Source organism: Neofelis nebulosa, chromosome 2, assembly GCF_028018385.1.
Source record: "Neofelis nebulosa isolate mNeoNeb1 chromosome 2, mNeoNeb1.pri, whole genome shotgun sequence".
NCBI lineage: Eukaryota > Metazoa > Chordata > Mammalia > Carnivora > Felidae > Neofelis > Neofelis nebulosa.
In genome coordinates this window covers 7,623,363-7,637,579 of record NC_080783.1, presented here as the reverse complement: position 1 = coordinate 7,637,579, position 14,217 = coordinate 7,623,363, and the positions used below count along the sequence as shown (strand labels likewise).

The window sequence follows — 14,217 nt, the reverse complement described above, 5'->3', positions numbered from 1 at the left end:
TGGAATATGTTTATAGGCCATATGGGAAGGCGAGTAGAAAAGGAGGTGTTGAAGAGGAGAAAAGAAGGAACAGATTTTTGGAGCCAGCTCACAAAGGGGCGGGAGGCTCAGGACCCAAACCTCAGCTCGGGGATTAGCCTTCAGTAGGGGGAGGGGACCACCAGCACGCCCAGCCTGGAGGGGGTGAAGAGTGGGGACCCCTGCCACACAGTCTGGGAAGGTGAGCAGACAGGGGGGCCCCCACCTTCCCTCAGAATCCTTTCCCCCATCTCTCCACCCCTGCAGTGCCTGTCCCCTGCACTTCACAGCCATTTGTGCACAGATCCGTTGTCCTACCAGATTTTAACATCCTCGTAAACAGAGCCCACTCTTAAGTTTTTCATCTCCTCCCATACAGCACAGTGTCATGTTTGCTCAAAAACGATTTCCTCAAGTGAATCGCATACCTGTTTTCAATTTTTGTTTATTTAGTCTGCTTAACTGGAATGGTGTTCCCCTGGAGAGGCACTTTTATCTACGGCAGCCTTCTTAGCTCTCCTGAGCTGTCTCCTGGGAGCTGAGGAGGGCTTTCCAGGGCTGTCGCTGGGAAAGGTGTGCTGCCAGCTTCCCCATGACGACCCCTCCACAGGCTCTCACCCCACTGCTCTCGACGCTCAACCTGCCGCTGCCACACCAGCTGCTACTTGTGGGAACCCTGGGAAACTTGACAAAGAAAATGGTGTGCTCTTCCTGGGCCGTCGTCTGCGGCAGGTTCATGGGGCCGAGACTCGTGCACGGTATCCTGTAACTTGGGGCTTCGGTTAATGATAAACTAACTCCTTGTTGGGTTTTGTATTTTATCCTCAGACCCTGAAGTGGAAGCCTTGCCCAAGTAGCTCCCGGTGAGAGACAATAGCTTCTAAAGAGATTCTGAGAATAATAGAAAAGTTCCCAGAATATCTATCTTTAGTCCTTTGTAGAGGCAGGGGCAGAATTGTTTTATTTCAGGCCTGTAGAGACAACCCAGGACCAGAGTAGCCTTTGGAAAAACTCTGCTGTGTTCTTGGGCCCTTCCTGTCCCAGTTTGCTAATGAGGGCACCAGCCAATTAGAGGCTTACCTAAGGTCCCTTCGGGGTAACAGCTGACTGAATTGTGAGCATCGATTTTGCTGTAAATCCTTGGGATTAAAATAAGAATTCAAAACAAAATATTTTCAAGAAATAAAAACAAAACCAAAAAAACACTTTTATCATTTATGAGGCTGTCATGCAAAGAGCTAAAAATCTTATTTGTTCAGCTTATCTCCTGCATTTTGGTGCTGTTAATAGTGTATTTGACTTAAACCTAAAGATTTGAGCCCTCAGGTTATTAAACAACATAAGGGGTCACTGTGTTAGGTGTCTTTAAAAGGACCTCTGTTTTTGAGAAATGGGCCAGGTTCATCTTGTTGAAAGGCTGGAGCTGAATGAATGCACCTCAGTGGCTTTAGAAATTTGTTATTTTGTATTTCTATCTGAACCCAGTCCTCAGAAGCCTTCCTCCCTTACCCTCCCTACACTTTCTTCCCTCTCCCTCCACCTCTAGCTTTCTTCCCACACAGCCCTTGGGCCTCCCAGCCAGGCCACCACCCCTGCCCACCCCCGTGCAACTGTCTGAGGTAAAGAGAACACTTTTCAAGGACTGCTCAGGCGGGGTGCCCTCCTCCTCTGTCATAGGAATGGAATTCTTGTCTCCTAACCACATCCGGGCCTTCAGGCTCTTCTCACGTTCCTGCCATTTCCTAGGTTTGTGAGGCAAACACTTCAGGAAGTTTCCTTGTTTCCTCTTAGGCTTAGAAGTTTAGACAGCTGCCTCCCGATCAAGATGGGAAGGGGCCCAATTATAGTCTGGGGTCAGCAGACTAGGCTGATGGCAGGTGCCTTGAGACAGTGGAAGAGAGCACAGCTTACTCAGGCTTATTTTCTATAAAATAAATCTTGCAGAGAAGTCTAGCACATAAACCACCTTATAAACTAAAACAAGCTAGCAAACTCACAGCCCTCTGCTGCCCAGGCTCCCTCCTCACCCTTGGCAAGGGTCTCGGGTGGGCCCAGAGGGCCTCGGAGCCTCTCCACGCAGCAGGAGGAGACGTAGCTGGGTCTAAATGAATTATGTTGCTGACTGTGCTTCCATCTGTTATTTGCTCTTTAATGCTCCCATGGTCTTCTCGATTCTCTGAGAGGTGACCTGGACCTCACTCAGTCACAGCAGATCCAGCAGAGGAGACCCCCGCTTGCTCTTCAGCCAGCTACCACTCACCCTGTGCCCACTGTAGTCACTAGCACCTTCTATCACAGACAAGTCGCTGTCTGCCCCTCCTAGCTGTCTTTGAGCCCCTCCTCTTTCTGCCCAGTTCCTTTTCACACATGTTCTTGGCACCTTTGACTTCTCTCGTGTCCACGCCGTGCTCCCCCACCACTCCGTGACCGCCTCGTGTCCAGAGGTGTAAGAAGCGGCAGAAATCTGCCCCGCCCCCACCCCTGGTCACCCCAGTCTGCTTTTGTTCCAGTCAGGAGAATTTCTTCCTGATAAGTTTTTTGAACCGAATAGTTCACATGCAGAAGCCCAGAGCTGCTGCGGAAGTGATTTTGTATCTAATTCCTTAAAGTTACGAATTAACCTCATCAGCAGGTCTTTTTTTTTTTTTTTTTTTTTTTTTAATTTAAATTTTAGTCCGTTAACATACCGTGCAGTATGGGTGTCAGGAGTAAAATTTAGTGATTTCATCACTTACATACAACGCCCTGCACTCATCATAACAAGTTCCCTCCTTAATACCCATCACCCATCTAGCTCATCCCCACCCCCCTCCATCAACCCGCAGTTTGTTCTCTGTCATTAAGAGTCTCTTACGGTTCATTTGCCTCTCTCCTCCCCCCTCCACCACATACACACACCGTTCCCCATATGTTCTTCTGTTTTGTTTCTTAAATTCCACGTAGGAGTGAAATCATACGGTATTTGTCTTTCTCTGACTACTTATGTCACTTAGCATTAATACATTCTAGCTCCGTCAACCCTGCTGCAAATGGCAAGGTTTCACTCTTTTCTATAACTAGTGTTCGTGTGTGTACACACACACACACACACACACACACACCACATCTTCTTTATCCATCAGACACATGAAAAGATGTTCAACATCATTGGCAGTTTTTTAAATCAGAGATTTCTTTCTTATAAGGAGGCACTAACATTTTTTTCTCAAAATAAGTTTTAAAATAGATTTAAATGGAAATGAACAATTTTCAAAGGGTAAGTTTCCTCACAATTTTGTATCTGTAAACTATAAAAAGTTGGTATGTACTGGAGGCATATTTCGTTTCCTTTACTTCACTGTCCCAGCCGAAATAGCATATATTCAGCTGAAATATAATAAAAATAATGCTAAATTTTGACTCTTAAATATCTAGATTCGGATCCAGTCTTGGCTGCCACTTAGGAGTTTGTGTGACTTTTCGCGAGCTGCCAGCCTGTTTTCTCAACTGTAAAATGGGCTGAACACTACACTCCCGCCAGATACTGCTTAAGAGATTCTAAAAGGTAGTAGGTGCGAGCGCTCTGCCCCCAGATGGGGCCTGGTGCTGTCACGTGCTGGGCTCTTCCCTGGCTTACCTGGTGCCCAAAAGTAGGTCTTGAGGTATACGTTACTTGCACCTTTCTAAACCAGGTTGTCTGCAGCCATGTGCCTTCCGCGGGTGTTGGCACGGCGTTTGATCTGACATTTAAACAGTAGCGTCCTAGAGTGTATGCAGGGAACTTGCCGCCTGCAGAAGGGGAACGACCCAAATCCTGTGACGAAGCAAAGGAAAGAAGGACACGAGCTTCCTTCTGAAAGGGTTTTGTTTATGAAACTCCTCGTGGCATTTTTACTTTTTCCATGAAAAACTCTTTGTCCTTTTGTCTTCTGCCACTGGCCCCGGTTATGGACGGGGCGTTGATGTGAACACAGTTTCCAAATTGGAAATTAATGAGGTGTTTCATCCAGAGAAACCTTCCTCCCGCACTCTCAGGCATGCTGCCCTGGGAACCCCACCCCCACCCCCTTGTGGGTCTTTGCCCTCCTGCCGCCCTTGTCTATACCGCAGCGATGGGCACCCTTGCTTCTCTGCTACCTCCCCAGTGCTTTCCTGGCTTAAGAATTTTTTAAATCTGTGTATCAGGTATGACTCCCACAGTCTCTGGGTCATGTCCAAGCAGGATGGGTTCTGCTTGCCTGAGGCCACTGTCACTGGGCCAGAAAGTTCTTGATGGCTCTTCAGAGCTTGCACTTCAGCCCTTTGTATATTCAGAAAGGAGGCTGGTGCACATTTCCTGGGATGCGGGGATGAAGGGGTGGGGGTGCTCAATTAAGGTGAGAGCACTCCAGGAAAGTTCTCGTCAGCGCCGTAGGCTTGGCCTTGGTGGGGCTCGCGTGTGCTGGTAGGAAGGCTGCCTGTCACCGGCGGATAAGGATCGATCTGAGGAGCAGAGGTGCCCATCAGGGGAAAGGTGGCGCACACTGAGATAATGCGGCTGGTGTGTGTGGGTCTCCAGCTTTGGTGAGGAGTGGTAGACTTGTGATTTTGCCAAGTCACAGATAATAAATTTTAAGAACTCTCGCGGATGAAAAGCGGCCTCTAGTCAGCGCTCAGCACTTTCATCAGAGGGTTCTGAGGGAGAAGCAAAGCTCTGTTTAGAGCGAGGACATAATGGGCTTGGGGTTGGCAGGGTGTCTCAGAACCTTGTGGAACTTACTGCAAAGTTTTGTACGTAAATATTTCAAAGGAGAGGACCCGGAGCTTTCATTAGATTTTTAAAGCAATTCTTGGGGCGCCTGGGTGGCTCAGTCGGTTGAGCGTCCGACTTCAGCTCAGGTCGTGATCTCACAGCTCATGAGTCCAAGCCCCACGTCGGGTTCTATGCTGACAGCTTGGAGCCTGGCGCCTGCTTCCGACTCTGTCTCCCTCTCTCTCTGCCCCTAACCCACTGGCATTCTCTCTCTGTCTCTCTCAAAAATAAAAAGCATTAAAAAAAAAAATTAAAGCCGTTCTTGACCCACCAGTTTACATGAAAATAGACACCCAGTCGGGGTGGTTTGAGTCCCAGTGACCTGTGTGTGGTAGTCACCCATATGAGCACACTGTGGTTTCCTGTGTCCTCTAGGAAAAAGGGACCCAGACCCCAGAAGGCCAGATGTCCTATGACTTGAATGCCTGAGGGATTGTAAGGTGTGTGAAAGAGAGGTGTGGAATGGAATGGAAGGGAAAGTTTCCCCAAATGTGCAAAAGACAGACTGTCAAACAAAATGTTGACACATAGAACGAGGAGGATTGACTGGGTTTGGAGTGAAATGGAGAAAAGGAAACAAGCTGAATCTCCAGGGGAAATCTTTGTGACCACAAGAATGAATAGGTCACGGCCCTGTCATTCTAGAGGAGGCTGGAGCAACTCCATTAATGGGGAGTTTTCAGGAAATGTGGATGTAATAGAAGGACAAGCATGGGCTGACCTTGAAAGGGGCTCTTCTGGGGCGCCTGGGTGGCGCAGTCGGTTAAGCGTCCGACTTCAGCCAGGTCACGATCTCGCGGTCCGTGAGTTCGAGCCCCGCGTCAGGCTCTGGGCTGATGGCTTGGAGCCTGGAGCCTGTTTCCGATTCTGTGTCTCCCTCTCTCTCTGCCCCTCCCCCGTTCATGCTCTGTCTCTCTCTGTCCCAAAAATAAATTAAAAAATGTTGGAAAAAAAAAAAAAAAAAAAAAAAAAAGGGGCTCTTCTGGAGACCTGCACACACTCCTTCCCCACCGGGACTGTTGGACGATACCTAGCATCGGCTCTTTCTTTTCTCTTGCATTAGGCACACTCAGGACACCTCCTGACAGCCAAATTCAGGGCCTACTTGCTGCAGCAGAAGAGCCATGAGCACAGTATTTGAATCACTTACATTTTTGGTTAGGAGTGGTTCTCAGAATAATCCAGAAAGTGTAGTTTGAGGATTTTTTTTTTTTAAGAAAATTAAAGTCTGATATTACAGGTCCAAGATTCTATAATAAGGCTCTTTGCACTGAGTCAAAGGAAAATGAGAACAGTTGCTGTCATTCTCTTCCTGTGCTTCTTGGCTGCCATTTTAAGAGTGTTGGTTCTTCCTTCGGGGGAGGGTTAGGGTATCAGAGGGGTCTCTCTAGCCTTCCAGGGTAGTAGCTGTGCTCCACAGAGGCTTTGTGGTGTGTACAGCTTCTCTGGGCTAGGCTCTCTCCTTTCCCCCTGGGAACACCTATGGATCCTTCAAATGGCCTTTTTTCAGGAAGCGGATCTCTGAGGTTGTGAACAGAATGGTTTGGCTGATGAAAAGGAAGGCAGAGGGGATGTTTGCAAGCCCAGGCTGAGAGCTTCTGCTACTGATTGGAGCTCCCATTTCCCAAGCCCCCTCTGCCTCTCAGCTCTCAGTACATCTGGCCTTTCCTTGCTCATGAATCCATTCCCCACAGTATTTATCTCAGAGCTTTGCTGCTTCCTTCATGCCCCTGAGCGGCTCCCCCCGACCCTCCCTCATCCTCGGCTAGCTGATGTGAATGCTGTCACTTCCCCACTTCTTCCCCCCAGATTTGCCTCCCTCACCTCCCCTTTCCTTCCTGCCTCCTCTCCAGGCCACTCTTCCTCTCTCGTCGATGGGTCGCCTCCACTTGGCCCGGGATCCATTCCTTTTGTACCAGCTTCTTCCCCTCGCCCCATAAACACAGCCTAGTCCTCCGTCCTGCCAGCCTCCCGGAAGCCGTCATCCACTTGCGTTGCCTCCACCACAGCTGTGCTCCTGTCCTTAACCCAAAGCTTCCCGAGGCTTCTTCACATCATGACACACAGAGGACATGTTGCTGTTTGAATGGCACAAGGGCCGTGGGCACCAGGCTGCTGGAAAGCGGGCTCTGGCTGCCCTGAGGGTGGTTCCTCCCCGACCGCTTTGCGGTTCCAGTCTGCCCCCCACCCCACCCCATACCTTTCCCCCCAAAAAGCCTTCCTAAAGATCACCGGTAAGCAAATACTAAACACAAAGACATTTTCTTTGTTTTCATCTTCCTTAACATCCAAGTGGCATTTGAGACTCGCTGGTGGTTAAGAGCTCAGACTCTGGCGGCGCTGCTGTGGCTCAGTTCCTGGCTGGGCCTTTTCCAGCTTATGACCTCGAAAGGTTGCTTAATGTGTCTGTGCCTCGGTGTCATTCTGCAAATGAGGATGATAAAACCTACGTCATGGGGTCGCCGTGTGAGTCAAATGGCTTCTCTGGGGGAAGCGTCTTGTCTCGCTGTCAGTGCTATATAAGTGTCTGTTGGGGCTTTAGAGTACCTCTTTGCTAAAGCCCCTTTCTTCTAACATCGGACCCTCCTGATTTTTTTCCTATGTCTTCGAGCTCTCTTGCTTTTTGTTTTCATTCTCCACATTGTCTTTTTCCCCCCAAAAATGGAGAAGGTAGTAGAGAATGCAGCCTTGACTCTCACGTGCCCTTTCTTTCTTTCTTGAGCCTTCCCACCAACGCCGCCAGCTCCCCACCTGTAGACCAGTCATCTCCCCGGGCCCCAGACCCACACCCCGACTGCCTGCTACGTTGCCCACCGTCTGGATCTCCTCCCTGCACCTCAGACTCCCCAAAATAGTTGAACGTTTCTTGTATTTTTATTTTAAAAGCAATAAATGGCTCGTCGTAGAGAACACAAGCAAATTTAAAGGATACAATACAAGCCAACAGTAATCCCACTGCAACAAGCACCAGCACTAAACTTGGGTGTGTCTTTGAGCTCAGTGGGTCTCAGCCCGGGCCGAGTCTCCCCAGGGCATCGAAGTTTGGCAACGTCTGGAGATATTTGTGGTTGTCAGCTTTGGGTTGCAGGAGGGGCTACTGGCATCTATCAGATAGAGTCCGAGGATATCACCAGACATTCTACGGTATACAGGATAGGCCCCCACAACAAAGAATTAGGCCACTCAGTAGTGCTGAGGTTGAGAAACCCCATTCTGGACTTCGTCTTGACATAAATGCTCCAAATAGAATAAGTTGGAATTACTTTTCTCTTTCTACCTCCACCCTGCTTGTCTGCCTCTGTTCTCATCTGTCACATATTTGGCATCTACCCCCAGGCCTTCTCCCCCATCCGGTCTTAGTATTGATGACCACTCACCCCAACTAAGGAAGGGGCGCTCCACCTTGAGTCCCCTCCTGCTTGGCCTGGTCTGTGCCACCCATGTGCTTGCAGACCTTCTGTTGGCCTCCGCTGCCTGCCCACTGTCCGCGCCTCAGAGTCTGAGCTCCCCGCGGGCAGGAGCTTCCACACTGATCGACCTTCATGCGTAGCTGGAACCTAATGCCATCCTGAGCACGGAGTCGGTGCTTGGCAGAGCTCTGGAGAATGTGTTTGGATGAATGGTTGCATGAAAGAAGAACCTGCAATAAATCCTCCTCATGATTCCCTCACAATCTGTCTTTGCAGATCCTTGGTGAATGGTTTGGTCGGACCATCATTCGCTCCTGCACCAAACTGAGCTACGAGCACGCACAGAGCATGATTGAAAGCCCGACTAAGAAAATCCCTGAGAAGGAGCTGCCCCCCATCTCCCCGGAGCACACCAGCGAGGAGGTACACCAGGCCGTCTTGAATCTCCACGGAATTGCAAAGGAGTTACGCAAACAGCGGTTTGTGGACGGCGCGCTGCGTTTGGATCAAGTCAGTCACTTTTTTGTTGTTGTTGTTGTTGTTGTTTTTGTGCAACCAACGGATTTGACTTGTGCTCGAGCCCAGTGTGCGTAAGATTCAGCATGGCAGTCTTGGGATCTTCCCTCCTTTTTCCCCAGTCACAGCCCTAAAACGTTGTTCTCTGAGGCAGGCAGGAACTAACTCTCACCCGCTCTCCAAACTCCACAGACACACGAGGCCCACTGACATGAGCCAAGGCAAAAGGGTCGTGTCTGTGTGGGCGGTCCTGTGACCAGAACTCCCAGCTGGTCCTTCCTGGTAGGCCTGTAGCCCGTATTTGAGCCTTACCTCAATTCCTACCTCAAATCCCTCTGAATGGAGGTGAGAACAGGAAACATGGAAGTTTAGAAGGTAGTTGACCAGTATCGGATCATGAGGCTTAGAAAAAAAGGCATTTCTTCTTATCCCTTGTCTTCCAAAAAGAGTTATATGTTTGTAATTCTGGATTCGTATTTGAAGAAGCAGAGAGCTGAGGAGACTGTGGAACGTTGACCGCTGGAGAAAATGACGGCCCAGAATGGTACTGATTGCTCTTTGCGTATCACAGCCATGCCGGTGGCCCTCTGGGACTTCTGCAGCTGTCACTCAAACCTGGTCACATTTCCAAGTCCGTTTCCATGCGCAGCAACTCTTAAGACTTGGGAATTCTTTCCTCAATAGTTGTCAGTACATTATAGAGTCGAGTCCGTGTTCCGTGTATCGTGCGATTTTTTTTCTTATATTTCTTACCCAAACCCCCAAGAACTGCCCGCCTTGCCTGGTCACTGTGCTTGGGAAGTTTCTGGGTGTATGAAAAAAGAGTTGAGCCTCAGGATTGGCTGATGGAGAGGACTGGCAAGAGCGCAGCCTCACAGAGACGTCTTTCTCTGAGTGTCCCAGCTTAGAGAGATCTCAAAAGCCTTTCTAGTTGAAGGCTCCATTTCATCCTACCCTTTGTGATAAGCATCACTAATGCTTCTCAGCGGGCATTACGAAGAGTTGCTGCCCTGGGCCTAGGATTAAGTTAGCAGCGTTTGGGGCAAGTGGATAGTCTGTTGTGCCCGTGCTTGAGGGACCTTCCGGAGCTCTCATGCTCCCCCTCCCCAACCTGGGCTCAGGCAGCCTGAGCAGACCTGTCTGCTCACAAATGCTAATGGGCAGACCATAGTCGGAGTGGCCGCCAAAACAGACCGCAAAGCCAGTAGAAGAGGGACCAGAGGCACAGGAGATGACGGAATATCTCCTTCCTTTCCTTCAGTGAAATTCTTTGTGGGGGTGTGAACACACCCCAGTTCTCACTCACCAGTGGCTGCCTGGTTGTCAAATCCAAGGATGCTTTTCAGTTCTTGCTTCCTAGACTTCTGTTCTGCATTTGGCCCTTTGAAGCTCGCCTCCTGGTTCTCTGCTCCCCTTTGTACATCTCCATTAGTGTCCTGCTGGTCGCTTTGCGGAAGCCTCTTCCTCTCCTGTCCCCTATAGGGTTCACATTCCCTAGGATGTACCTCACCCTCTATTTTTTCTCTGTCCACACTCCTTTCCTGAATGAATGCTCTACTCTTAGGATTCTAACTACTGACTGGTTGCTGATGATGCCAAAATCCGTCTCTCTGGCCCTGCCCTCCTTCCCAAGCCCTAGAAGGCCTCTCCACCTGCCTTCTTGAACTTTTCCCTGGATGTCCCGTGGTCACATCTGCCAGTGTGCCTCGTTTCTTCTGCAGGACCCAGTGATCAGTACCCACGGCATGCTGCGCCGGCTGGCTAACGCTCCCTCCTTCCTCGGTGCACCCCCCCCACCCAGGGCCCTCGTGTGTTTCAGGAGCATTCCTAATTACTCCCAAACCTGATTGTGCTGGGTTTGTGTGTTGCTGTAATTATGCAGTCTAACTGACCAAATAAGAGCATAAAAAAAAGCTTTTGTTTCTGAGAACTAAAATTGTTTGAAGAGATTCAATGAGGATAAATCTTTTTTTTTTAAATGTTTTTATTTATTTTTGGGAGAGAGACAGAGCATGAGTGGGGGAGGGGCAGAGAGAGAGGGAGACACAGAATTCAAAGCAGGCTGCAGGCTCTAAGCCATCAGCACAGAGCCTAATGTGGGGCTCGAACCCACAAACCGTGAGATCATAAACTGAGCCGAAGCCGGACGCTCAACTGACTGAGCCACTCGGGTGCCCCAGGATAAATCTTTTAAAACTCTGCTGTTTGGGTATGACAACTATAAAAGAGTAGGGGGTTGGGGCCCCTGGGTGGCTCAGTCGGTTAAGCGTCCGACTTCAGCTCTGGTCGTGATCTCGCCGTTCGTGAGTTCAAGCCCCATGTCAAGCTCTGTGCTGACAGCTCAGAGCCTGGAGCCTGCTTCCGATTCTGTGTCTCCCTCTCTCACTGTCCCTCCCCTGCTCACGCTTTCTCTCTCTCTCTCTCTCTCTCTCTCTCTCTCAAAAATAAAAACGTTAAAAAAATTTTTATAAAAGAGTAGGGGGAAAAATCATAAAATTCAGGAAGAATTCTGTATTCAGATGGCTTTACAGAAGTCTGAGTTCTCCCTCTCTTTTAAAGAAACAAAAACTATAAATTATAGACGATGAATTATGAGTGTAATTTATTCAGAAAAAATACGTATATATCTAATCGGCATCCTCTTTTAAAGAGCTCTGTATTTTTAAAAAACGAATGAATGCATATCTATATAAATTAAGTTAAAACAAGGGGGCGCCTGGCCAGCTCAGTTGCTAGAGCGTGCAACTCTTGATCACAGAGTCCTGAGTTCAAGCCCCCTGTTGGGCATGGAGCCTATTTAAAAATACCTTTTTTAGTTAAAAACAAGAATAAATTCAGTTGGAATAAATGTTTAGTTATAGATAGATAGATAGATAGATAGATAGATATCTTCTGTATGATTCCCGTCTTTAGCCAGCTCCTAGAATAACTTCCCAACTACTGCCTCAGGCACATCAAATGAGAGGGGTTTCTGTTACAACATTTTAGAGATCTTACCCTATCAGATTGTTGCAAAGTTTGATTGGATTAAGTGTATGAAATACTCTATAACTATGAAAATATAAAGGATCAGTTAGGTGATCTCAGCTCACTTTGGGATCCTAGGGGTGTGGTAGTCAAGGTAGAAGAATGATCACAGATTACTGATTGATACTGACTGATCTGTTGGCATATCTTAGAATCAGAATTTTATTGCTGAAAATAACCTTAGACATCTGCATCTCATTGGCCCTCACAATTTGTAAATTAGAAAGCTGATGCCACCTCAAAGGTTATATGCAAGTTGCTTATATGCAAGCTGACTCTTTGTTCCGTTTTCCTCCACTTAAACCATGCTGACTTAAGAGAGAAAAGCTTTCCTTCAAAGTAAGAAAAGGAAAAAAAAAAACCCTCAAAAGTCCTAATTAGGTTCCAGTTAATTAAGGTTTGAAAATAATGGATGTACATCCTTGGAGTTGATTCCTTGGTTCCCCAGAAAACAAGTTGTGTGGACCACAGCTTTAGAAGGAGGAGCACATCAATCTCCCTCAGCAAGGGACACTGGCGAGATCCTTTAGAAATCAGCTAAATGGCCCTATTCAGAAGTCACCGCATTTGTTCTCCGGTGCCTGCTGCCTGCATTTGCCCTCGCGAAAACCCATTTTTCCTCAGTGCTTTTGGCGTGGCCTGCTGCTTGGAGTTTCTCTCTGATGCTTTGCTTGCCTCGTTTTACCACGTCCACATTTTTGGTGGCAGTCCTGAAAAAATACGCCCTTTTGCACCAGCCTCAATGAGAGAGGCTCTGCGAGCGGGTCTGCCGTCGTGTCACACAGTATGCCCTTGAATGCAGAATAAATCTGCTAAAGCAGAAGTTACACCTTTGTAAGAAATCAGTTCATCGTGATGACCTTCCGAATAAGTGAGGTGGAGGGTACTCGGGTAGCGCCTGTTTGGCCGTCAGGGACAGACTGGTTCGGAGGCTGTGAGAGCCACAGCAGCACAGGACTGCTTGACCACTGGGTGCCTGCAGTCAGCCGCTCGGGCCAGAGCTGTCTCACCCACACCTGAGACAGTCTGGGCTGGCGCCAGCTCCCGGAGGACCACCCGCTAAAGTCTTGTCTGCTTCCCCGAGTATGCTGTCAAATGTTAGCAAGCTCTGTACGTGCTGTGGTGTGCAACAGATTGGGAAGCGCTGCCTTAGAGGTCGGATTACTTGCCTCAAATGTCTCTTTTACCTAGAGCTCCAACCTGGTTCTAAAGAGGCTCTAGCTCAGTGAAGTGACATTCCTGTGTTTTCACTGCCCCAAAAGCAAATGCAGGTGCCAGATGCATTTTTTTTTTTTTTTTTTTTTTGCTTTTTGGTTGGAGGAATTGAAGAGTATCCCTTCCAGGTGGTTTCTTCCCATCTTCATGCTTTCTGCGGTCATGATCATTCTAGACTTTAACACGGATTCTCATTTTATTTATGATCACATACGTCACTCCTCTGTTTCTTAAAAGGGGGCCCCAGTGTTTTTGTGTTTATCAGAAAAGTAACCATTATGGTTGGTCATCATATGCAAACCTTGAATTTTGAGGAAGGGGAACCGTGAGAAGCTCTCCCTCCTTGCTCTGGTTCTAGCTCTGTGACTCGGGCCTGTCCGACAGGCCTCGAGAGTGTGCAGAGCTCTGGTACTTCTGTTTGTGCCGACACGAAGCGTGCTCCCAGCCAGCCTCCTCTCCAGAGAGGCAGATGACTCTGCCCATGACGTGACAAGGCTTCGGGCTCCTTTTCGAGTCTGTGCCTTAGCGTTGGCCTTAAAGAAAGGATAGCAAGGGAGGGTAGCGGAGTGGTAAATAGAACCGTCAAAAACGTCTCGGGGAGTATTGATCATTTTCAGGAAACTACACCAACGCTTTTCTGGGGCTTTCTCTCCAGCCCGACATTCCTCAGGCAGGACGTAGCACTTCAGAGAGAGCCCACTCTGTGCTGGCTTCTTTGAGAAACCAGCAGGATGGCCTGCAAGAAACTGGGCCACTTTTGGGGACCCCCAGCAGGCGGACAGGGATGTGAATGGCTCCTACTGAGCCATTGACTTTCTGAATGTAGAGAAAGTTGTGGTGAAGAAAAGCTTAGATTTCCATCTTAGGCGATTCCTCCAGCCCAAAGGAGCCTTTACTAAGTTCTCAGCTACATCTTATATGACTCCCTCCTGGCATGATTTTGAAGCCCAAACATCAGGCAGTATCTTTGAGTGGACTTGATTATAAAGATAAACTTGTTGGTAAAATAATTTTTGAATACCATGGGACCCAAGCCGCTGTGGCATGCTATTCTGGATGTCCTTGGCCTAGCCCAGCCATTAAGTTGGGGGTCGGCAGACTTTCTGTAAAGGGCCAAATAGTCCCTATTTTAGGCTTTGTGGACTGTTGCAGTGTGAGAGGAGCCACAGACAAACACATGAGTGGGGCCGTGTGCCGATAAAACTTTAAGGACACTGGAATTTGAATGTCACAGAATTTTCACGTCACAAAATAGTATCC

The 14,217-nt window shown here is 48.5% G+C and overlaps 1 protein-coding gene across 6 annotated transcripts in view; it reads left to right on the top strand.

Moving 5' to 3' along the window:
* The window catches only part of DIS3L2 (DIS3 like 3'-5' exoribonuclease 2), a 346,483-nt gene that overhangs the window by 260,631 nt on the left and 71,635 nt on the right, over positions 1-14,217 (top strand). For 5 of the 6 annotated variants that reach the window (XM_058701221.1, XM_058701212.1, XM_058701196.1 and 2 more), the window contains one exon: positions 8,476-8,709. The exons of the other annotated variant lie outside the window; for it this stretch is intronic. In XM_058701221.1, the coding sequence (XP_058557204.1) occupies positions 8,476-8,709 (234 nt within the window). The remainder of the gene's footprint in view (positions 1-8,475; positions 8,710-14,217) is intronic. 6 annotated transcript variants of the gene reach the window in all.